Raw genomic sequence first — 24,002 nt, forward strand, 5'->3', positions numbered from 1 at the left:
TTGCTAATTACTCTTTTACTGTACCAAGGCGTGTGTCCTAATCGTGGACACTGAAACCAAAGAACCGAGGGACATACAAAACGCCCTGGCCACCAGTAACGCACGCAGGGAGGGCCCTGTCAGGGTCAGATCCGAGGTGGCTCCTTGAAAGATTTCAGAGTTTCCCTGCGGTAGTTCTCAAGAATTCAGAAGGGAGTCGGGGTCGAAGGCTCGCCCCCTCCCCCCCACGCCCCGCCCCGCCCCGGCCCCCACCGCCCCGCGCCCAGAGGCAGCCCGGGAGGTCCAGGCCAGAAGGCCACGTGCAGGGAAATCATGCGCTTTATAGTTTGTGGAAAGTTTCCTGCCCAGTGTGTGTGTGTGTGTGTGTGTGTGTGTGTGTGTGTGCTCTTGTCCACACGCGCGAGCCAGCCCTGGGCCTGAACTCGGGGCCTGGCGTCGTGTGTGTGCTCTTGTGCGCACGCGCGAGCCAGCCCTGGGCCTGAACTCGGGGCCTGGCGTCGCGTGTGTGCTCTTGTGCGCACGCGCGAGCCAGCCCTGGGGTCTGAACTCGGGGCCTGGCGTCGCGTGTGTGCTCTTGTGCGTATGCGCGAGCCAGCCCTGGGCCTGAACTCGGGGCCTGGCGTCGCGTGTGTGCTCTTGTGCGCACGCGCGAGCCAGCCCTGGGGTCTGAACTCGGGGCCTGGCGTAGTGTGTGTGCTCTTGTGCGCACGCGCGAGCCAGCCCTGGGCCTGAACTCGGGGCCTGGCGTCGTGTGTGTGCTCTTGTGCGCACGCGCGAGCCAGCCCTGGGGTCTGAACTCGGGGCCTGGCGTCGTATGTGTGCTCTTGTGCACACGCGCGAGCCAGCCCTGGGCCTGAACTCGGGGCCTGGCGTTGTGCATGTGCTCGTGTGCGCACGAGCGAGCCAGCACTGGGTCTGAACTCGGGGCCAGGCGTGGTCCCTGAACACGTTTACTCAAGGCTGGGGCTCCGTCACTTGAACCACAGCTCCACTTCCAGACGTTTAAGGTTCACTCGAGCTAAGCGTCTCACGGACTTTCCTGTTTAGGCTGGCTTCGAACCGCCATCCTAAGATCTCTCCTGAGGAGCGAGGGCGGCAGGTGTGAGCGCCCGGCTCCCCGGCCGACTCCGGCACGTCCGTCCCTCAGGGACAGCTCCTCGGCACCCCCGGAAGAACGCAGGAGTATCAGGAAAACAGCCCGAGGTCCACAGCGGACGCGTCACGGCGCCCCAGCCGAGCGGGAGGACGAGCCGCGCAACCCCGCCGAACGTCACCCGACCACTTCCTGCCCAGCCCCGCCTCGCGTCGGGGCGGGAAGAGGAGCAGATTCTCTCCAATCACAGCTCAGGAGGGAGGCCCAGGAGATTGACGTGTCTTCCCACCAATCAGCACCAAGGCGCGAGGGGGTTGTCGGGATGGAGGACCTAGCCAGCACGGAGCCTTAGGTGGGATGAGGGTGAAATTGTCGTTGCCGGCTGTTCCTGTCTTCCTGCCACAACATGTTGGTGCATCTATTTCGGGTTGCGATACGGAGCGGCCCTGTCCCGGGCAGATCGCCACTCTCCCTCCGCTTCCAGACGTTTTCGGCCGTCAGGTAAAAAGTGATAGCTACTCGGAGCACGGGCCATTGACCAGCCCGGTGGAGCGAGGGTCCCTCTGGGAAATGGAGTTCCGGGCTTGCGCAAGGCCTGCTGGGAGCTGTAGGCCAGGTCGGTCGGGATGGAATGTCACTCCCCGGCCAGCTGGCCTCAATTATTTATGGGCGGTGCCGGAGCCAGCCCGAGACTCCTCCTATTTGCATATTACGTGAGTCACCGCTGAGCTCAGCCGCCTGGAGGTCAGAGGCCGCGCCCCGCTCGCACTGTCCGCCGGGGGGCGCCATTCTCGGCCTTCATCGGCCCTCGGAGCTGATCTGGAGATGTGAACACACCCTGCTTGGGAGACATTGAATGTGCGTAGTGCTTGCAGGAGTCCACACGAGCCTTCGGAGCTGGAGCCTGCCGGCTGGGAGGGAGTCCGTTCAGGCTCCTTCCGGATTAAAGTAGTTCCTAAGAACTCCATCGGTGTGGCCCAGTGGTAGAGTGCTTGCCTAGCATGCAGGAAGACCCGGGTTCGATTCCTCCGTACCACATACATAGCAAAAAGCTGGAAGTGGTGCTGTGGCTCAAGTGGTAGAGCTCCAGCCTTGAGAAAAGTCCAAGGACAGTGCTCAGCCCAGGACTGGCAAAAAAAAAAAAAAAAAACTCCATAGGTACTTTGGTCCAGAGAGAGGGCAGGGTGGGAAACAAGCAAGGATCTGGAAAGTAAATCTGAAATGTGAAGCTAAATCTTGGTGAGAAGGGACAGGAAGACTGCCAAGGGTGGGTGATGACTGCCAAGGGTGGCTTTAGACGGCATCCTTGATGGAGGGAGAGAAAGAGCTGGAAATGCGGGTGCTGGGAAGTCTCCCACCGGTTCTTGGCAACCCCTTCTTAGAGGCTTAGTTTGGAGAAGATGAGAGAGAGAACCTGGAAAATGGCCACAATAAATTATTAAACGGTTTGAGAACTGTCTTAAGAAGAATGTTGATATTATTTAAACCAGAGAGAGAGAATCAGGGAAATAAATCCAATATTCAAATATATATGTATTCATATTTAGTAGGTCAGGACTATTTAAAAGTAAATTCAATAGAAAAATAATGTTTAAAAATTATGGAATGTATTCTGTGAAACGTTTTCATTTTGAGTGGTTTGCAGTGTAAAATGTTGTTCACAGTAAATACAAATGTTTTTGAGACATTACAGTTTTCAGATCAGACTATTCCATATCTCTAATGAAGGCATGCACATCTATTATGGTCAAGACTCTTCTAAATACTGGAGTATAAAATTTTGCTTCCTGCTCTTCAGGAATCATCTAATGGAGTAAATAAGAAAAGGAAAGGAAGGAAGGAGAATACATTTTTTTGATTAAAACTTAGGATAGAAATTAGAACATGGATAAACAAGACAGAAATGGAAGAATGGTATCTAGGAAGTTTCATGTCCATCCATATGGCAAGAAGTATAGGCTTCCCTGAAATGGAGGAAGGTGATAGTGAAGGGGAAAAAAACCTCACCATATTGTTTTTAATTTTGCATGTCATTAGTATTTTTGTTTTGTTTTGTTTGAGAAAGGATCTCTCTGTGCAGCTCAGACAAGCCTGAAACTTACAATCCTCCTGCCTTAGCCTCCCAAGTGTTAGTACTACAAATATGTACCATCCCATGTGACTTCTGTATTCTTTTTGTCTTTTCCATTAGCTTTTCCATATCACTATCCTCTTGGATCTTTGAGGATCCCATCATCTCCTCGTTAGCCAGATAACTTTTACTTCTAACTAGACTCTTTCTAGCCAGTTTTATCTTCCTCTGTCCCGCTTCCCCTCTGCTCTGATCTGAAAAATGCAAATTTGATTATGTCCCACCATCCCCTAAAAAACCACCAGTGGGTTTGCAGTGTTCCTCACTGCCATCTGAAGCTAAGATGCCCTGTAAACACCAAGCCTACCACTCCTCTCTTCTGTGTATCAGTCCTCTGCCACACTGATGAAACTTCTTCTCAGCTTCTCTTACTGCAGACACCCCTTAGGCTTTCCCTCTGCCTTGAGTTTTCCTGTATTTTCTCCTCCACCTGTACCTGGCCAGCTTGTGTTTGTGCAGGCCTCATCTGTGCTTCTGATGAAAGCATCTGCTCTTGGCGCTCAGTGTGGCTACACTTTCCTGTGCCCGACCTTGAGGCCACCTTTGTAGTACTTATTTTGTCTTGGTCTCCATACGCTCTGTATCTGCACACAGTAGCATGACAAATGTCTTGAACAGTTGAATTTACATTACTATTTTGTACCATTCTATAAATATGGCCCCTAAAGGTACCAAAGGGCTTGGCCTAACCAAAGTGACAAGTCCTTTGGAAGTGTGTGTGTGTGTGTGTGTGTGTGTGTGTGTGTGTGTGTGTGTGTTCACACGTACAGGAGCTTGAACTCAGGGCCTGAGTGCTGTCTCCGGTTTTCACCGAGAGCTAGTGCTCTATCACTTGAGGCACACCTCCAATTTCAGCTTTTTTATTGTTCAATTGGAGATAAGAATCTCAGACTTTCCTACCTGGACTGGCTTTGACCTGAGATCCTCAGATCTCAGCCTCCTTAGTAGCTAGGATTATAGACATGCATCTGAAGACCTTTGTAGTTGTTTTTCTGTTTTCTGCATCCGCTGGTGGAAAGAGAACATGTGGCTCTGTCCCTCCATGCATTCTTGTACACCACCGTCTAGGCCAGGAGTGGAGGTTGGGTGATAAGGTAGAGTAAGCCAGAGACCTTAGACACCTGCTGACCCAGACTTTTACGTAGAGCCTTGGGCACATTGTGTTTGGCAAAGTGGAACCAGGCAGAGTAGAACCATCTGGCTCCTGGAGCGCTCCAGACATTAGAGCGCTCCTCTCGTTCCATTTCTGCTGCCCGAGGAAAAGTTATATCAGATTTCCATTTCGCATGCATTTTGTATTATCAAGCGAGAATCGGGGCATCTCCTGGGGAGGTGAGAGTCGAAGGCGATAGCTCAGCACCTGACTGTCTGCCTTGTTTGTCACTGTGAACAAGTGTCAGAGGCATCAAGCAGGCACTCACCTCTCCGCTTACCTGGGACCCTAGGCACCTAGGACTTCTGTGTCCCTGTCTATCAGAAGAATGTCCCAGACTGGCTGGCTAGCATTTCACCTGCCCTCCAGCCCTGATGAGCCAGGATTGTGAAAAACAGGACCTGGAAACCAGTCCTGACCAGACCTGGGAGGTTAAATAGGGGCTTCTGGCTGGTGCTTGCAGGTGCTAGGTAGGAGATTCTGCAGAGAGGGAGAAGAGAACATTGTGAAGATTATATTTGGACAGAATCGAATTCCATAGCTACTTTGCGTGTGTGCTTTTGTTAACAGAACTTGAAGTTGCTTAAGAATATTGCCTTGAGAGTTAGGTGTGGGAGCAAACAGCAGCCTCCATACTCCACAGCCCTGACTTCTTAGGAGGCCAAGGCAAGAGCATGGCTTGAGCCCAGGCTATATGGGAAAACATTTCAAGACATTGTTTCAAAAAAGAAAAAGAACAAAAGTAAACAACCCCAGCAAGGAGAGCAGTGGAGAAGAGAGTGTGGGAGAGGAGGAAAACACTATACCAAGATGCTCTGGCAGGACTCAGGGGCGTTGTTGATCAGTTGAGGGACAACTTGGGATTCAACCATGTTTGTCCTTTTCTCCTTGCAGGTCCCCAGATGGCCACCTCAGCTCATCCCTCATCAGAGCCATAGCCCAGCTTCAGTCACAGCTCCGGGCCCAACTCCGGGCCCACCTCCCTCGAGCCACCCCAGCTCCCAGCCGGAGCCCTTCGACATGGTGCTGGGTTGGGGGTGCCCTGGTGGGCTCTGCGGTGCTGTGTAAGGGTCCCCACCTCTGCCTTGTGGCACTGTGTAACGCAGAAGAGGCCCCACCTGCCAGCTGTACACCCTGTGTGGCGGAGTCTCAATTTAACTGGAAGCTCTTCTGGCACTTCCTGCGACCCCACCTGCTGCTCCTGGGGGCAGCCATTGTGGTGAGGCCTCTCTCGTTCCTCCATACTAGGAACAGGAAGACCCAGCAAGGGATCTGAACTGCTCAGGGACACCTTGCTGCTTGCTGGGGCACTGGGATGCAGCATGCTAAACAGGATCTGTGCACGGGTCTGGGTTTGTGGGGTGCAGGGAGCAGGCGGGCCAGAAGCCTGGGCCTTAGCTCTCAGAGAAGCACTGCAGTGTCCCCGCAAGCAGCCACAGGGTAGACAGAAACAAAACTCACCTGGGGAGGAGGGAGATCGGCCACTCCCACCCTCGGAGCATCTGTCCCCTCTACCCTGCCCTGTTTCAGCTGGCGTTGGGCGCGGCACTGGTGAATGTGCAGATCCCCCTGCTCCTGGGCCAGCTGGTAGAGGTCGTGGCCAAGTACACGAGGGAGCACATGGGGAGTTTCTCATCTGAGTCCCGCCATGTCAGCGCCCACCTGCTCCTCCTCTATGGCATCCAGGTACAGCAGGGTAGGGGGCCTGGGCACGGAGGAGCCTTCCTGGAATACCCCTGAACCCGCCTGCCTCTCACAGGGTCTGCTGACCTTCGGGTACCTGGTCCTGCTGTCTCACATCGGAGAGCGCATGGCTGTGGACATGCGGAAGGCCTTGTTCAGCAACCTACTCCGGTACTGCCAGCAGCGAAGCATGGGCTGGGGTGACCGGGGCCCCCTCAGGGGGTCCAGGGGAGGCTCTGGGAGCGGGGCCCGTCCTGAAGTAATGTCTCTCCCCCCACACAACTGCTGCCCTGTCTCTCATCACCAGACAAGACATTGCTTTCTTTGATGCCAAAAAGACAGGGCAGCTGGTGAGCCGTTTGACCACCGATGTTCAGGAGTTTAAGTCATCCTTCAAGCTTGTCATCTCCCAGGTCAGTAGCCAGGCCCCTCGTAAACACAGCCCCCGTGCGCATGCCCCAGACCAGCCTGGTGCCGGGTCCAAAGCAGAGACGGAACACGAGGACACACGACATGCATGGAGGAACCAGAACGGGTTGCTTCTCCAGTTCTGATATCTGACTTTCTCTAGAGAGCTTTCCCCAAGGGCTCAGATAAGAGTCTGTCCTATCAGGAGCACGCTCATCTGGCCTGCGCTGCCCCCAGAGTTCTTTTTTGGGGGGGGGACGGTCCTGAGGCCTGAACTCTGGGCCTGAGTGCTCTCCCTAAGCTCTTCTGCTCCAGGCTATCGCCTACCCCTAAGCCACAGCCCCACTTCCCATTTTCTAGTGGTTATTTGGAGATGAGTCTTATGTTCTTTAGTGCCCAGACTGTCTTTGAACCGTGACCCTCAAATCGCAGCCCTCCGAGTAGCTAGGATTACGGGTGTGAGCCAGTACACCCAGCTGCCCCCAGAGCTCTAACCACTGCTAGCACTGAGCTGGCATAATGGCTCGTTACTACGTAGTGATAACCTCCTTTGGCTTCCCCCACCTTCACCATGACCACCGGGCTAGGCTAGACACGGCCCCCAGTAGCCAGCAGTGGTATCTCCATAGGTTTTCTTCCTGTGGTTTCTAGAACAGAAAGAAGCAAACTGGGATGTGTTTAGAGGAAAGAGCGTGAGGTCCATGGATGTTTCGGCTCATAAGGCCTCCTGCTCAGACAAGGATTCTGTTGGATGACTAGTGACAGCTCTTAGCCTGAGCCTCGTTTAGGCAAATCTGTGGCCAGACTACCTTGGTAATGGACCATGTCCACAGTGACTGAGCTCAGAAACCTCCTGCCTCCTCCCCCCACCCAGGGGCTTCGCAGCTGCACCCAGGTGGCTGGCTGCCTGGTGTCCCTGTCCATGCTGTCCCCACGCCTCACGCTGCTGCTGGCCGTCACCACGCCTGTCCTCATGGGGGTCGGCACTCTGATGGGCTCAAGTCTCCGCAAACTGTCCCGCCAGTGTCAGGAGCAGGTACGGAGCTCCCAGCCCTCCCCCTGCCTGCCCCCTGACCTCTCTGGCCTGCTGTCCATCACTCCCTGTTTCCTGGCCTCCATGCAGGTCGCCAAGGCAACAGGTGTAGCAGATGAGGCCCTGGGCAACGTTCGGACTGTGCGGGCATTTGCCATGGAACAACGAGAAGAGGAGTGAGTTCCAGAAGGGTGGAGCACGGAGCACTGTCCTCCCCCAACACCCACCCCTGCCCTGCGCCCCAGCTCGTCGGCTTCCTGAGTGCCTGACCTGGCCTTTGTCCCCAGACGCTATGGAGCTGAGCTGGAGGATTGCTGCTGTAAAGCAGAGAAGCTGGGCAGGGGCATCGCTGTGTTCCAAGGACTTTCCAACATTGCGTTCAACTGTGAGTGCACGAGACCTCTCTCCCTGCACCTCTGGGGGCAGGCGTGGCTCACGGGCTGAGGAGGAGCAAAGATAGGTGAGAATACCACTCGGTGTTGACCAGATGCCCTGGCTGCTAACGCCTGCGGGTAACAGGAGAGTAGCTAGCACGACCCATACCCCAGAAAGGTTTGGGAGGAGACCTCACTCAGTCTCACCTCCAGCCTCCAGCTAGCTCCTGGCAGAACAGGGCTTGGATTCGGGACTAATGGGCCAAGCTCACTGCTTGGCCTCTCTTCCTTCCCATCCCCTCCTCGCAGGCATGGTTCTGGGCACCCTGTTCATTGGGGGCTCCCTTGTAGCTGGACAGCAGCTGAGCGGGGGAGACCTCATGTCCTTCCTGGTGGCCTCCCAGACAGTGCAGAGGTGAGTGGGGTCCTTTCCAGCCAGGCTGTTGGCGTGCTCTGGCATACCCATTGACTGATCCTGACCCTGCCGGGCTAGAGAGCCTCAGCTTGCCTTGAGAGCAAGCTAATCTATTGAGTCCCCACTTAGAAATGTGGTTGGTATTACTGACTTTCCAGGCAACTAACAAGTATCTGTGTCAAGCTGTGTGTGTGTGTGTGTGTGTGTGTGTGTGTGCGCGCGTGCGTGCGCGCACGCCTTTGCCTGAGAGAGCACACGTGCCAATGCTAAAGTGTTACCTCAGGGCCTTATGTTCTTATGTGGCTTTTTGTTTTGTTTTGGCCAGTCGTGGGCCTTGAACTCAGGGCCTGAGCACTGTCCTTGGTTTTTCTCAAGGCTTGAGCTATAGCACTACTTCCAGCTTTTTCTGTGTATGTGTCACTGAGGAATCAAACCCAGGTCTTGGTGCATGCTAAGCGAGCACTCTACCACTAAGCCAAACTCCCAGCCCCCCCCCCTTTTTTTTGCCATGGGGATTGAACTCAGGACCTGGGCACTGTCCCTGAGCTTTTCTGCTCAAGGCTAGTGCTTTACCATTTTGAGCCAGTGCTGTTTCTAACTTTCTGGTAATTAATTAGAGATGAGAGTCTCACACTTTCCTGCCCTGGTAGGCTTTAAAACTCAATTCTTTTTTTTTTTTTTTTTTTTTTTTTAAGTCATGGGGCTTGAACTCAGCCTAGGCACTGTCCCTGAGCTCCTCAGGTCAAAGCTACCACTCTACCCCTTGAGCCACAGTGCCACTTCCAGTTTTCTAGTGGTTAATTTGAGATAAGAGTCTTAAGGACTTTCAAGACTTTCAGGCCTGCGCTGGCTTTGAACAGTGATTCTCAGATCTCAGCCTCCTGAGTAGCTAGGGTTATAGACGTGAGCCACCTAGCCATTAACAGGATGTTTTAAGGGTATGCCTCTCCCCCTCCTGTCATCTTGTTGGCCATTCCCTGGGGTGAGCAGTGGGCCCTCTGCCCCTGGGATGTCACCCTGAAGCTTGTCGCTTGACCTTAGTCCAGAGCAACTGGCTGTGGGCAGGCCATTTCCCATCAGCCACCTCCCCACAGGCTTCCCCATCCCTCACCGCTCCCAGCGCAGGGCGAGTAGCTCCTGCCGCTGTTTTCCACTTTGGGTTTCCCCACACATAGCAAGTATAAAATGTGTGTAAATATATGTTAGGATAAATAATTAAAGAGTAAAGACCTGTTCCTGCTAATCATGTCAGGAAAATAGATACCCCAGCCCCCGTGGCCCTTCCCTTGCCCCGACCTTCCTCACAGATGACATTCCTGATTAGTGGTGCCTGTCCCTGCTCAGGTCTTACCTTGCCGTCATTGTACATCCATTTCTTCCTGGTGTTGTTGTTTTTTGGAGGGTTTTTTGTATTTGTTTTTGTTCTTGGTGCTGGGACTGGGGCTTGATCTCCAGGCCTTAGCTTTTTTCTCAAAGCTGGCCCTTTACTACTGAAGCCACACCTCCACTTTTGGATTTTGCGGGTGGGAAATAAGTCTCGTGGACTTCTCTGCTGAAGCTGGATTCAAACGTTTGATTCCCTCTCAGCTCTCAGCCTCCTGTGGGCCTGTGTAGGCCCACAGGCGTGAGTGGTCAACACTGGTGTCCGCTTCTTATCCAAGCACTCAGCACCAAGCCCAATCCTGGTCCACTATCAAGTGAGGCTAGCCAAAGAAGAAGGGGTTGGACAAGCTGTTCTTACCCCAAACACTAAACCCTTCTTGGCCCAGATGCTGTTCCTCAAAGCAGTCTACCCATTTTAGGTCTGGCACCCAGATGCCCAGATGTAGAGAGGCAATGCCTGGAGTATCCTCTCTGCTGCCTGCAGTGCCCATGATGCCCCTGCTCCCACTTCTGACTCCTCACTGCCTCAGCCTTGAGCACAATCACTTTACAGCAGCAGGACGGCCCAGGGAGCCAGCATGCTTTTTCCGGGGCGTCCTTGCCCCGGGGGCTGGCATCAGCCACCGAGAGAAATAGGGTCTGTGTTAAAGACGTACAGTGTTTTCTCCTGGTTCCTGCTGGACTCCCTGAGGCTCCTGTGTCCGTGCTAGCATCCAGAGAGAAGGACAGACAGGGCAGAGAGAGGACAGAACTGGCCAGGCTGCAGTTGGGGTCATGCCACCTCATCACAATTCAGGGCCTGCCCCACCTGGGTAGGAAGGCAGCCTGTGGTGTCTCAGAGCAAGGTCGTTGTTCACCAATGAGTCATGTGCGTTTTGGATTTCAGTTGCAGCCAGCTCACTTGCCAGGCCCTAATGGCTTCCATACCTCTCAAGCTGGTCCCCTCCCCGTGCTCAGAGAGCTCCCTGGCCTCACTCCTCCCTGTGGCAAGGGCTGACTGCCCTGAGCCTGCCAGAACCACTTCCTTGTGGGCTTAAGGGCGCCTCCCACCCCCAATTGTGGCACTGGGAGAAATGAGTCTGCTGCCCACAGTGCTGAGGAGTCAGTCTTTCCACAGTGCCCCGCACACACCGTGCTGCTCAGGCTGTCACGGGTCGTCAGGCCATTGGAGACCCATGACTAAGAGGCCATTGACTCACCCCCTGCTGCCCCGCTCACAGCAGCTGATCAGCCTCAACTCAACCCTGCCAGGACAAAGGCGGTGACCCACAGTCTAGACAGATAAACACACATGCCCATCTTCTGCACACACACACCTGCACAACAAGGCCCGAAGTACAAATTCTGTCAGGAAACTTTCTTCTGGGGTATCCCCCGAGGTCCCTGTTATGCTCCCCTGGCCTTTCCTCATAGGAGATTTTCTGTTTTTATGCCAGTCCTATGGCTTGTGCTCAGGGCCTCGGTGCTTCAGGCTGGAGTTCTACCCTGTAAGCTACAGTTCCACTTTCAGCCTTTGGCTGGTTAATGAGTCTCGTGGACTTTTCTCATGGCTAGCTTCGAGCCATGATCCTTAGACCCCATAGCTTGGATAGCTAAGATGAGCCACCAGTACCTGGCTGAATGGACTTTCTTTTCCTCTGCCTTAATTTGGGTGGAAGTCATTGCTTTCCCAGGAATCTAGCTTTAGACCTGACCTTTCATTGTGGGCCACAGCACCTGGCGTGTGTCAGCTGAGGCAGGAGGTCCTGGGGTCGGCCAGGTCCCTCCTCGAGGACTGGGGGTGCTGTGCCCTGGCTTCATTCTGGACACTATAGACCAGGACAGTGTGTAGACGCCGCCTGAGGCCCAGGCCATTTGCACACCATTGCCTGCTGGACCCCCTCCAGGTCTGGAGTAGGCTGGCAAGCAGTTGCCATCTGCAATCCAGGAGGGTGCTGATGCTCACTGATGTGTCCCTGGGTCCCAGAGCTCCAGTAGAGGGTCCGCCTTTGTCCCCATGTACTTGCCTCCCCTCTTTTTGAGTACCACACACTAACCAGTTGCACCACTGGAGCTCCTGGTCTCCCCCTCTCTCTGGCTCTTATCACCATGTTTTCCAATCCTTTCTCCTTACAGGTCCATGGCCAGCCTCTCTGTCCTGTTTGGACAGGTGAGTGGGGGTGGGAGTCACAAGATGGGACACCTGGTCTGGGCAGGCACTACCCATCTAGGGTTGTCTGAGGGTAGGTCTAGGGAGAGCAGGGAGTCCTGAGGCCCTGGCATGCTGCATCTCCTGGCTGGCACCCAGCAGTCTGCTTTCCTGGACACCCCAACTCCCACCTCACCCAAACCCTGGATTCCCTCTGCAGGTGGTACGTGGACTCAGCGCAGGCACGCGCGTTTTTGAATACATGGCCCTGAGCCCCTGCATCCCCCTGACAGGGGGTTCCTGCATCCCCAGCACGCAGCTGCGAGGTGCAGTCACTTTTCAGAACGTCAGCTTCAGGTTAGCAGGAGTGGACAGAGTGGAGCCAGGTCCGGCGGGAGATCTGGTGGGGTGCCCCGGACAGTAAGCCCCTTGGGAATGGCTGGGGAATTCCGAGGACGGAGCAGGGGGCTGGGGGCCAGAGCTCACTGGGGTTCTTGGCTGTTTCCAGTTACCCCGGCCGACCTGGCTTCGAGGTGCTCACCGACTTCACTCTGACACTGCCCCCTGGCAAGATGGTGGCCCTAGTGGGCCAGTCTGGAGGAGGTGAGAGAAGCCCGGGCCCTGTCTCACCCCAGAACCGCCTCACCACGCTATTCTTTGGGAACCAAGGGGCCTGGCTGGGAGTAAAGAACCCCATCTCTGAGCCTCCGCGCCTCCCTGGACATGAGGGCCCCTCTCCGGAGACAGCCTCCACAGCTCTGCCTTCTTTCCAGGAAAGACCACAGTGGCCTCCCTGCTGGAACGCTTCTACGACCCCACAGCCGGGGTGGTGATGCTGGACGGGCACGACCTGCGCACCCTCGACCCCTCCTGGCTCCGGGGCCAGGTTGTCGGCTTCATCAGCCAGGTGACCAGTCAGGGGCTGGTGTGGCCAGGCCCGGGCCTTCCCACCTTACCCCTCCTTTCGGGAAAAGGCTCCTCTGCTTGCCTGGCCACCCTGCTTGAGCAGACTTTGAACTTCTGACTGTTCCTAAGATCTCCTAAGGAATCTGTCAAAGTAGCCTCTACCTGAGGCAGTCCTGACATGCTCCGAGGGGGAGGCAGAATGGTCTCCGTGGACTCCATCTTGCTTCTCCTGCCTCTCCCCTCCTCACCCAGGAGCCAGTCCTGTTTGGCACGACCATCATGGAGAACATCCGCTTTGGGAAGGTTGACGCGTCAGACGAGGAGGTGTACGCGGCTGCGCGAGAAGCCAACGCCCATGAGTTCATCAGCAGCTTCCCAGAGGGCTACAACACGATTGTGGGTAAGTCAGGGCTGGCCCTCCGCTCCGGTCTGCCGGGCACAAGCCTGCTGCCTCCCCAGCCGAAGGATAGAGGAGCCGTGTCATCATTCCTTGCTCTTGCAGTTCTCAGGCTATCTGCCCCTTTCTTACACTCTTGATATGATGGTTGATGGCTTGTTCGGGTCTCCTGACTCTCAGGAGAGCCGTGAGTGGACTTGAAATGTGGGGTGTACAGCAACCACTAGTGTGTTTATTGAAGCTTCCAGCCTATGTCTTCATCCTCTCCACACTGGAGGGCAGATTTACCGCCTAGCATCTTGTCTCCATAGCAGAAAGTTCCAGCGCCCCTCAAGAGAACAGCTGTGGACGGTGGTTGCGACCCACCCTGGCCGTCCCTTGTGTTCCCGTGTGACTAGCACAGCTGTGCTCGTGCCAGAATAGCTCCGCATGCTTCTCACAGGGAGCTCAGCGGTGCTCATGGCCAGAGCTTGCTTTGTACCTCTGACCCCCGAGTGTGCTCCCGCACCACCAGGGCTGCCCCCCCCTCCCAGCTTGATCCCGCCACTATCTTCTTACACCACCACCACCGCCATCCCCCCGCCAAGGTCTTTTTGGCTCCCAAGCAACTTACCACTTTTGCTATCCTCTGTGGGCTTCAAATCCTGCCTTGCCTGAAGTTTCTACACGTCACAGCCCATGAGTGGGTGCCAGAAGACAGCCTCACTGCAGCACGGGCACCAGGTCAGGCCCTGCTGGGGTTCACTCCACCGTGTGCCAGTGCCATCTGCATTTGGCTTGGTGTGTGTGCACACACACGCGTGCGCATGTCAGTTACAGGGATAAGAAGAGACTTGCCAGGTGTTCCCCTGGCCTCGGAGACTGGCAGGGACTCAGAGGGACTGGATAGAAGCGGGGAGGGACCCCGACCCTCTCCTCACCGCCCTCCAGTGGGGAGCCGCTGATGCCCTGCCCTTCCCTTCCCAGGTGAGCGAGGGGCAACCCTTTCTGGTGGCCAGAAGCAGCGCCTGGCCATCGCACGTGCCCTCATCAAGCAGCCCACAGTGCTGATCCTGGACGAAGCCACCAGTGCCCTGGACGCAGAGTCGGAGCGGGTGGTACAGGAGGCCCTGGACAGGGCCAGTGCGGGCCGCACTGTGCTGGTCATCGCCCACCGGCTCAGCACTGTCCAGGCAGCGCATCACATCGTCGTCATGGCCAAGGGCCAGGTTTGGGAGGTCAGTGTGGACCCAGGGAGCTGGAAGTGGGGTGGGGTGGTGTGGCATGGGTGGGGCCATGGACAGTGGATCAGGAGGTGGCCGCTGGGCTGTGCAAGCCCCTGGCCAGGCCCCAGGCCCTGGGAACCATGTCTAGAAACAGCATCTCAACAGACCCAGAAATTCCAGCCCTCACATGAGCCCAAGGCTCTCCAGATCAGGCTTATCCTCTCCTCCCTAAGACGATGCAGCTGCACCAGTGCTCCCAGGATGAAAGGCAATGTCTGAGGGGCCTGCCCACTCCCTTACCCGGGGAAGGACTGCACTTCTCCACATGGAAATGGCTCTGGCTAACAGTGCTGTGCCTCAGCCAGTACCTTTCACCTGGGGCTCCCAGGGTCCCCAGACGTGGCGCTGGCACAGGTGGCCCCGGGCTTGGTAGTTGAGGAAGGACTTGCTGTGGTCCTGCAGGCTGGCACCCACGAGGAGCTCCTGGAGAAAGGCGGACTCTATGCAGAGCTCATCCGCAGACAGGCCCTGGACACGGCTGCGCGTCAGAAGAAACCAGAAGGTCCCAGGAACGGCGAGCACAAATCCTGAGAGTCACCCTCTGAGGTCCAGTTTTACAGCTAAACATGGGCTAGGGCTCCATGGAGGGAGCTGGCCGGTATACTGGGGTGTAGCCACCACTGCTGCTCCTCTGCGCACAATAAAACACGACCCAGCAACTGGGCCGGGAGGTGGGCCCTCCCCACCCTGCTGCCTGCCACCTCCTTCCCACCAGAGTGCTGGTCATTGGTCTGTTCTTGAGCAAGACACCCCCGAACTCTTGCCTGCACCTTCCTCTTCATCCCTGCTCTGTCTGACTGCCTGAAGTTGTTCAGGTCCCAGCTCCAAGGAATTCTTAAAATTCACAATATAGAGGGGACCTGGGAATTCAAACCTAGTATCTTACCTCTTGCCAGGGCCTTTCTTCCCTAGATAAGGGACTGACTCCCTTGCCCTCGTGTCCCCCACTGCCTGTTGGGCCTATCTTCCAGACAGCCTCCCCTCCCTCTTCTTCCATTCCCACAGCCTGGAGAGAGAGAGAGAGAAGAGAGAGAGAGAGAGAGAGAGAGAGAGAGAGAGAGAGAGAGAGAGAGAGAGAGAGAGAGAGAGAGTGTCAGAGAGAGAGAGGGGGGATATTGGGTTTTGAACTCAGGGCCTAGGAGTGTCCCTTAGCATTTGCAGTCAAAGCTGGCACTCTAACACTTGCGCCACAGCTCCACTTCTGGTTTCTTTCTTGGTGGTTAAGTGGATATGAGAGTCTCAGGGAGAGGCTAGGAATGTGGCTTAGTGGTAGAGTGCTTGCATAGCATGCATGAAGCCCTGGGTTCCATTCCTCAGTGCCACATCCACAGAAAAGCCAGAAGTGGCGCTGTGACTCAAGTGATAGTCTTGAGCAAAAGAAAAGAAGCTCGGTGACAGTGCCCAGGGCCCTGAGTCCCAGGACTGGCCAAAAAAAGAAAAAAAGTCTCATGGACTTTACTGCTCCTTTCCACTCTGAGCTAGGATCCTCAGATCTCAGCCTTCTGAGTAGCTAGGATTACAGGTGTGAGCCACTGAAGCCCAACATAGGGCCTAGATTTTTTTTTTTGGGGGGGGTGGGGGGTGGTCATGGGGCTTGAACTCTGGCCTGCGTACTGTCCCTTGAGCTTTTCAGCTCAAGGCTATGCCCTACCCTAGGACCTGGGCACTGTCCCTGAGCTCTTCAGCTCAAGGCTACTACCCTACCCTTGTGCCACAGGCACACTTCCCGTTTTCTAGTGATTAATTGAAGATAAAAGTTTCCCGGCTTTGTAGTGATAGGGCTGGCCTTGAACCGAGGTCCTCTGATCTCAGCCTCCTGAGTAGCTAGGATTACTGGCATGAGCCACCAAGCCCAGCAAAGGGCCTAGGTTTTTGAGTTTCACCTCCCTACCCCTCCAGCAGGGCAGGTGCCTGCCCACCTGCATCAGGTTGGGAGGGGCAGGGCAGGGTGGTCCTTCAGTAACAGCCTGCCTGGCAGAGCTCCCTTGGCTTTGCTCTGTGTACCTTACGTCTCTGACCTGGTGAGACTGGGAAGGAACTGCTGCCTAGCCAGAAGGTTCCAAGTACAAACCCCACAGGGAGCAGTTAATGCACAGTACAGTGAAGTTGGTCTGAGGAGCAGGGAGGTTCATGGAGAAGGTAAAATGGCAGCATCTCCTTGAAAACAAGTGGGCAGGTCAGGTATGGTGGTTCACACTGTAATCCTAGCTACTCCAAAGGGAAAGGTCAGGAAGGGTACAATTGAAAGCCAGTGCAGGCAAAAAGTCAGTGAGACACTGGCTCAACAGGCTTTCTGCCCCAAGCCTGTAATCCAAGGTATTCAGGAGACTACTGGTAAAAAAGATCTCGGTCCAGACCAGCCCCAGGCAAAAAATGTGAGACTCTAGGGGGAGGGGAGGGTGGGGTGAACTGATTAAAGCAAAAACAGGCTAGGGCAAGGTTCAGGTGGTAGCAAGCTTGCCTAACAAGCCATAGGCCCAGAGTTCAAATCCAAGTTATTGCCAAAGGAAAGAAAAAGGAGCCGGCACTGATGAGGCACGCCTGCAATCCAGGCATCTCAGGAGGCTGAGATCTGAGGATTGCAGTTCCATGCCTAGCCTGGCAGGAAAGTCCATGAGACTCTTTCTCTCCAAATAACCACCAGGAAACCAAAGTGGAGCTATGGCTTAAAAGTGGTAGAGTGCTAGTCATGAGTGAAAAATCTCAGAGACAGCATCCAAGCCCCAAGTCCAAGTCCCATGCCCAGAAGCAACAACAACAAATAGAGACACCTGTAATCTCGGCATTACAGAAGCCAAGGTAAGAGGATGGTGAGTTTGAAGCCAGCCTGGCCTACATAGTGAATGGAAGGTCAGCTGGGCAGGCCGACTGGCCCCAAACTGAGTGAGGCAGGGCCAGGCCCCACTCAGCTTCTCCAGGGCTAAGGAAACTTACTGAACGGAACTGAACTGGTAATCTGGCAGCACAAAGCCAGGCCCTGGGGCCCTGTACTGTGGCAGATGCACCGGGCCTTCTCCCAAGGCTGTTGGCCTCCTGCTTTGAGTTTTTTAGTGAGATTGTTCCTCTCTCCACCCATGTCCAGGCTCTAGGACTCCCGGGAGCCCTGCTCCCCAGGTAGGGGCAGAGGTACTCCAACTTGACAGCCAGCCAAACATGTTGGCTTCTTCCTGTGGCAGAGAAAGGTGATTCAGCTGGAAGCCAGCCTGGAAGAAGCATCAGTGGCTCCTATGCATCAGGAACCTAAGTGATAAATACTGTCAGCCTCTTGTGGGCACATTTCAGAACCAGACGCTACTGTGAGGGCAGCCACCCCCGAGCCCCAGGATCATAATGCCCTGGGGTTTGGTAGCCTGATTCCTGACTAACCAAAGCCCAGCACTGGGTTAGTTGGTCACAAACCCCTCCAAGAACAATCCAGAGAAGGGCCTCAGTTTCTTGGCTGGGCCCTGCCTAGTTCTGGACCTTGAATGTTGCCTGGCCCCTCCCTCACAGGGCAGGCAGACAGGTGCCTGGGCTTAGGCTGCCCAGATTTGGGGTCTCCTTACAACTTCAGAGGGTTAAGGATGGTCTCCCAACCCTCCCCCACCTCGCTTCCCAGCCGTGTGGTTTCCCTTGACCTCTCTCTACCAGCTACTCAGAAGCCATCTTGCACTCTGACTGTGCTTTATCTTGAAAGCCTCTTCCAAGAGTTAAATGGGGGTAATTTTCCGTGAAGTAAAAGCTCAGAGTTTGGGCAAGGTACTACAGGCCTGGGAGCCCAACTTTCAGGAGGTAGGGCAGGAAGGTCTTGAGTTCAAGGCCAGCCTGGGCTGCAGAGCCCAATTACCTAGTAAGACCCTGTCCCTGTCTCTAAATCACAACAGCAACAAAAATGACCAAAAGTTATGGCAGTAGGCACAGCTGTGCCCCCACCGCCTTACATTTCTTGCTGAGTACTGCGATCTTTGCTCTTCCCCTGAGCCTGGGGCAGCCCCACCCCCTTCTCAAGCACGAGGGCTTCTCAGGAGGGACAGTGGGCAGACAAGCGGTTGTAGCACCAGGAGGTCACCAAAATAAATCTGGTGGCCTCCACTGATTTTCAGAGAAAGAGTAGAAATAAATTTCAGTACATGAGTGGAGGTAAGCTTGCTTCCTCAGGCATGTAAGGAAATGTTGCCCAATTTCCAGACACATGGGGCGGGACAGAGCTTGACAGTGACAAGGACCAGGCCTGGCTGTCCCCTGTGCAGGTCCTTCCCTGGTGACCCCTTGCCTCGGAGACAATAGTCCTTCAGGTCAGCCTTGTTTCTTGTCCCCCTAGAGGCCAACTAGCACTAGTCTTGTAGCCAAAGGCTGTTTCTAGAAGTCTCTGCTTTAGCTCGTGAGGAGTCCTGGCATCAGAAGGGCCCTGCTCTCTCAAGGACAGGTCAAGCTGGCGCCAGGACATGGAGTTCCCATGCAGAACAGACACGCCCTCCCTGATTCTGGTGGGCACCAAAGTAGCATAAGCACTGTGGGGAGGGGCTGGCGTCTAGGAGGTGATAGGGGCAGTGGCCTCGAGCCCCCCCTTCTGTTTCTGGAAGCTGATGTGTATACTGATAAACAGCAGCACCGCTCCAGTGGCCTCAGGCTGTGTGGGATGCAGCCACTTTCCAGGGACTTGCAAGTATCTCCTGTGAAAGAGCAAGGCGAGGCATAGCGGGCCCCTGGTCCTGGGGGTGGGGGGGGGACACTTTAGGGGAGCAGGGCTACTCTGAACACACAACATCCCTGCTGTGGGGGCCCTTGGCATCCAGTGCAATCTAGGATGCTGGAGCACAGGAAGAAGAGCTCTGGCCCTGCCAAGCCCCACCACTCTTCCGCTTGGTCAAGGGCCAAGTCCATTTTGAGAAAGAACAAATGATCCCAAACGGAGTTAGTGGGAAGACAGAAGAAGCAAAAGGAGAGAGGGGCTGGACCAAGGGTCGGCAGCCAATCACCAGGCCTGAGGTGCGGGGGCTGCAACTAAACCTTGAGGGTCCCAGAGGCAACCCCCCCACCCCTATGGATCGCTGGGCTTGCAATTCCTACCTAGGACGGACTGCTGTGGTTTACTCCTGGCGCCTCATCTCTGATAGCAATAGCCGTGCCCCCCCTGCACTAATGGCTCTGCGGGGGGCCCCAGGGACCTCCCCCGCCCCCCAGACTTCTCTCCTGGTCCCCTTTCCCCCCTCACTGCTGAAACTCAATCCTCTGCCGCAGCTCTAACTCCACACTGCTCCACAACCCCTGCCTGCACCCTACCTGCACCTGCCTCAGGCAGAACCACAACCCAGCCCAGCCCAGCAGAGCTGCTGCAGGATCTAGGCCAGGCCTGGCTGGACTACCAGGCCACCTCGTCGTCATCGTCATCAACCCACCAGGCCAGTGCCTCCCCACCTCGGTCTTTGGCTCCTCTTCTGCCCTCCCCTCTCCTTGCTTCAACTCTGCTTCCCTTACCTGCCTGGCCGACTGAATGCCATCCTGACCCCTGCTAGCCCTCCATCCTACCCCTTTTCTGTTTCCAAGCCCTTCTGGGGCTCTAGCCATGAAGCCCTCTTCGGGGTTGGAGGAAGCCCGCCGGCCAGCCTCCGACATCCGAGTGTTTGCCAGCAACTGCACGTTACATGGGCTGGGTCACATCTTCAGCCCTGGGGGCCCAGCCCTGCGCAGAGGGCTGTGGGCCACAGCCCTGCTCCTGTCGCTGGCGGCCTTCCTCTACCAGGTAGCTGAGCGAGTGCACTACTACAGGGAGTTCCACCACGAGACCACCCTGGAGAAGCGGGAAAGCCACCAGCTCACCTTCCCAGCCGTCACCTTGTGCAACATCAACCCACTGCGCCGCTCCCGTCTCACACCCAACGACCTGCACTGGGCCGGGACTGCGCTCCTGGGCCTGGACCCGGCCGAGCATGCCGCCTTCCTGCATGCCCTGGGCCAGCCCCCTGCACCATCCGGCTTCATGCCCAGTCCCACATTTGACATGGCCCAGCTTTATGCCCGTGCTGGCCACTCCCTGGAGGACATGCTTCTGGCCTGCCGCTATCGTGGCCAGCCATGTGGGCCAGAGAACTTCACCATGGTGAGCTGGCTGCCTTGCTGTCCTGCCCACGGGCCAGCCTCGTCATCCTGAGCACCCTAGTCGGGGAACCCTAATCCTTCTCTGCCTGGGGGGTCCCTTCTTCCCGAGGGCCACAGGCTCCCCGTCCTATCAGGGCATTCTGTCTAGCTCAGGAAGGGCCCTTCCCCGGGTGTCAGCTGCACAGCGATATGAGAATGCAAGCCCAAGAACGAGCCTTGAGCCCCTGCTCCTGGGGAGAGGAATTCCCAGCTGAGACTCTCCCTCTCTGCCAGGAGGAAAGGACCCCGCCTCATTGTTGTTCTGTCAGTCTTAGAGGAGGGCAACCCGCCACTTCCCCTGAGCTGCACTCTGGGCTTTGGTAGGAGGTGATAGACGGGGTGGAGTGGTGAGAGTTCGCCAACTACATTGTCTGTCTGTGAGAGCGGGCCATTGAGATGTGGGCTTCCCAGTTCCCCCTGCTTGCCTGATGGAGAGCGCTGTCCCTTAGTCTCAGGCTTCTCCCAGGTCTTCACCCGGATGGGGCAATGCTACACATTTAACTCTGGTGCCCACGGGGCAGAGCTGCTTACCACTCCCAAGGGCGGTGCAGGCAATGGACTGGAGATTATGTTGGATGTGCAGCAGGACGAGTATCTGCCAGTGTGGAAGGACGTGGGTAAGGGACATGTGTGGGACACTGAGGGAGAGGGTGCAGAAAAGGAATGAATGCATGAGGCTGAGGGCAAAGAAGGGGTGCTAGGAACTAGGAGGAGGAGGAAAGGGAGGAGGTGTGTGGGTGCAGGTGTAATGCTAGCTACACGCTTAGAGACAGATCTGAGGGTCACTGCTCAAAGCCAGGCGGACACCCAGGTCCAGCAAGACTCATCTCCAGTTGACCCCCAAAATGCTAGAAGTGAAGTTGTGGCTCAAGTGGTGGATTGCCAGCTTTTAGCAAAAAAGTTAAAAGGACAGAGCTCTGAGTTCAAGCTCTAGTACTGGCACCAAGTCCTGGGCAGGGGAGGGATGGGCTGTGAAGGAGAGTCTTGGTGGGGGGGCATCTCAAGCCTCAACCACCCACCCCCACCCCCAGAAGAGACCCCTTTTGAGGCCGGGATCCGCGTGCACATCCACAGCCAGGAAGAGCCCCCCGCCATTGAACAGCTGGGCTTTGGGGCACCCCCTGGTCACCAGACTTTCGTGTCCTGCCAGCAGCAGCGGGTAAGCGTCCCGGCGCGGCCTCTTGCCCCCGAGACCTCCTCTCCCGGAGCCCCCCTAACCCGTTCCTCCACAGCTGAGCTTCCTGCCACCGCCCTGGGGTGACTGCAGTTCTGTGTTTCTGGATCCTGACTTCGATCCGGATCCGGAGCCGTCGGATCCCCTGGGGCCCCCCGCCCCCAGCCTGCCTTACAGCCTCGTGGGGTGTCGCCTGACCTGTGAGACCCGCTACGTGGCTCGGAAGTGCGGCTGTCGCATGATGCACATGCCGGGTAAGACCCGATCCGTGCGGGATGGAGGTTGGGGGGCCGCCGGGCTCCGGGCGCTGAACCCTCTCCCGCCGCTGCGCAGGCCGCGCGCCCGTGTGCAGCCCCCAGCAGCACAAGGACTGTGCCAGCCCGGCCCTGGGTAAGAACCGCGCCCCGGCCACTCGGCCCGACTCCCCGCCCCCCCACCCCGCCCCCGGGCTGCCCTGACCCGGCCTCGCCGGCTCGCAGACGCCATGCTGCGGAAGGACACCTGCGCCTGCCCCAACCCGTGCGCCACCACGCGCTACGCCAAGGAGCTCTCCATGGTGCGGATCCCCAGCCGCGCCTCGGCGCGGTACCTGGCTCGGAAATACAACCGCAGCGAGGCCTACATCGCGTGAGCCTGGGGGGGAGGTGGGGGGGTCCCGTCCCCCGCCCCGCCCCGCAGACGGGATCCCAGCCGGGGACGCAGGCGCTAGACATTCCAAGCCAGGGGGTGGAAAGGGTCAGGGCTCCTTCTGGTTTTATTTTGGGGGGCTGGGGCTTGAACCCCAAGCCACAGTTGCGCTTCCTCCTGTCTTCCTGGTCCACTGGAAATAAGCCTCATGGACTTCCCTGCCCCCCGCTGTGTTTGACCTGCCATCACCAAATCCCCGCCTCCCCAGGAGCTGGGACCACAGTGGCAGGTGGCACCAGGGGCAGAGGGAGGTGGGCGCCAGCGGCAGCCACGCCTTTCCTTTCCTCCAGGGACAATGTGCTCGTTCTGGACATCTTCTTTGAGGCCCTTAACTATGAGATGGTGGAGCAGAAGAAAGCCTATGAGATGTCCGAGTTGCTCGGTAGGGGCGGAGTCCAGGGCCCATGGAGGAGAGAGTGGGGCAGGGAGCCTCAGGTGTCTGGGAGCTGACGGGCTCCGTCTCCACAGGCGACATTGGGGGCCAGATGGGGTTGTTCATTGGAGCCAGCCTGCTCACCATCCTGGAGATCCTGGACTTCCTCTGTGAGGTGGGTGAGGCTGCAGCCGGCCCAAGGGGGTAGGGGCTCGGCCACAGGTCCGGGGGAAGACAGGTGTTGGCCACCGCTTCTTGCCACGCACAGGTGCTCCACGGCCGGGTCCTGGGCTATGTCTGGAGCCGCAGGCGCTCCCAAAGGCACTCTAGCACCAACCTGGTAACACCCCCCTTCCCCTCCCCCAAGTGCCACCTCCAGCCTGGAGCTGGGCCCAAGCCAAATCAAGACCTGGCCTACAAGTGGGGGGAGATGTGTGCAGTCACCTTGGCTGACCCTGGAGGGGAGGGGACAGAGGGAAGAAAAGTGGGGCCCTCTCCACCTCTGACCTTTTCCCTCCCAGGGTCAGGAAGGGCTGGAGAGCTATCGAGCCCAAGTCCTGCCCCTCAGCCTGAGCCACAGGTAACACAAAATGCCCCCTAAGGTCAAGGGAGGAGGGACGGGGCGAGATGAGGTTTTCTTGCCCCAGTGCTGTGACGTGTCCCACCAGGCCTCCCACTCCTGCCTGTGCCGTCACCAAGACGCTCTCTGCCTCCCATCGCACTTGCTACCTTGTCACTCGGCTCTAGACCTGCTGACTGGACATGTCCAACCTACAAGTGTCTTTAATGTCTTCACCCCGAATAAAGCTCTAATACGTGTGCCTCAGTTGTTGGTCTTGTAGGGCAGAGGTCAGACCTCCTTGAGGAGTCCTCTGCCGGCTTTCATCTGAAATTTAGGAGGGACCCAGAGGAGAGGAGGGAAGAGATTATCAGTCATTCATACTTCAGCAGGGCTGAGTTAGTGGGAATGAGATGTTAAGGGAGCGCAAGTGTCCTGAGCCCAGGCGTGACAGCACAGCAGTTGCTCCGTCTGCAGACACTGACTGCATTCCCAGCATCCAGCTGGAGGAAGCCCAGCCTCGAGCCCAGTGCAGAGGAAGAGGAGCCAGGGTGACCGCAGAACTCAAGCTGGGGGACTGCCTTCAAAGGTCATGATGGCTTTTCTCACACTGGGACCAACTGTGACAATTCTCTTTTCCCAAAGTCCCCTTGGGAGCTGAAGGCCTAGACTGGGCAGGAGGGACTTGGGGTACTCCTTACACTCCCCCTGCACGTATCTGGA

The 24,002-nt window shown here is 56.6% G+C and overlaps 2 protein-coding genes across 4 annotated transcripts; both read left to right on the plus strand.

The window, feature by feature from the left end:
- Positions 1–1,385: 1,385 nt before the first annotated feature.
- Abcb8 (ATP binding cassette subfamily B member 8) lies at positions 1,386–15,085 on the plus strand. Of its 3 annotated transcripts, none has more exons than XM_090333534.1 (16): positions 1,386–1,594; positions 5,272–5,596; positions 5,908–6,063; positions 6,137–6,231; positions 6,368–6,473; positions 7,343–7,504; positions 7,592–7,677; positions 7,789–7,886; positions 8,185–8,290; positions 11,789–11,822; positions 12,022–12,158; positions 12,310–12,404; positions 12,575–12,708; positions 12,960–13,107; positions 14,071–14,321; positions 14,772–15,085. In XM_090333534.1, exons 1-16 carry the CDS (start codon positions 1,500–1,502, stop codon positions 14,898–14,900), a joined length of 2,157 nt encoding a protein of 718 aa, XP_090189660.1. In that variant the 5' UTR covers positions 1,386–1,499; the 3' UTR covers positions 14,901–15,085. The 3 variants fall into 3 exon arrangements, with proteins under 3 accessions (XP_090189660.1, XP_090189662.1, XP_090189661.1); XM_090333535.1 differs by lacking the exon at positions 1,386–1,594 and adding an exon at positions 1,620–1,951; XM_090333536.1 differs by lacking the exon at positions 5,272–5,596.
- Positions 15,086–16,793: 1,708 nt separating this feature from the next.
- On the plus strand, positions 16,794–23,545 carry Asic3 (acid sensing ion channel subunit 3). Its single transcript, XM_090333537.1, has 12 exons — positions 16,794–17,168; positions 19,590–20,448; positions 20,953–21,103; positions 21,518–21,645; positions 21,719–21,914; positions 21,994–22,050; positions 22,140–22,287; positions 22,638–22,729; positions 22,816–22,895; positions 22,989–23,060; positions 23,242–23,300; positions 23,389–23,545. The coding sequence occupies exons 2-12, from the start codon at positions 19,915–19,917 to the stop codon at positions 23,465–23,467; spliced, it is 1,596 nt and encodes a 531-aa protein (XP_090189663.1). The 5' UTR covers positions 16,794–17,168; positions 19,590–19,914; the 3' UTR covers positions 23,468–23,545.
- The last annotated feature ends 457 nt before the right edge of the window (positions 23,546–24,002 follow it).

This window comes from Megascapheus bottae, chromosome 5, assembly GCF_031878675.1.
Source record: "Megascapheus bottae isolate mThoBot1 chromosome 5, mThoBot2.hap1, whole genome shotgun sequence".
NCBI classification, from domain to species: Eukaryota; Metazoa; Chordata; class Mammalia; order Rodentia; family Geomyidae; genus Megascapheus; species Megascapheus bottae.

Coding starts and splice junctions, on each gene's coding strand:
- Abcb8 (XM_090333534.1), top strand. CDS start 1,500: ATGTTGGTGCATCTATTTCGGGTTGCGATACGGAGCGGCCCTGTCCCG. Junction 1,595..5,271: donor CAGACGTTTTCGGCCGTCAG/GTAAAAAGTGAT, acceptor TTCTCCTTGCAG/GTCCCCAGATGGCCACCTCA. Junction 13,108..14,070: donor GGGCTACAACACGATTGTGG/GTAAGTCAGGGC, acceptor TTCCCTTCCCAG/GTGAGCGAGGGGCAACCCTT.
- Asic3 (XM_090333537.1), top strand. CDS start 19,915: ATGAAGCCCTCTTCGGGGTTGGAGGAAGCCCGCCGGCCAGCCTCCGAC. Junction 22,051..22,139: donor CTGTGCCAGCCCGGCCCTGG/GTAAGAACCGCG, acceptor GCCGGCTCGCAG/ACGCCATGCTGCGGAAGGAC. Junction 23,301..23,388: donor CCCCTCAGCCTGAGCCACAG/GTAACACAAAAT, acceptor GTGTCCCACCAG/GCCTCCCACTCCTGCCTGTG.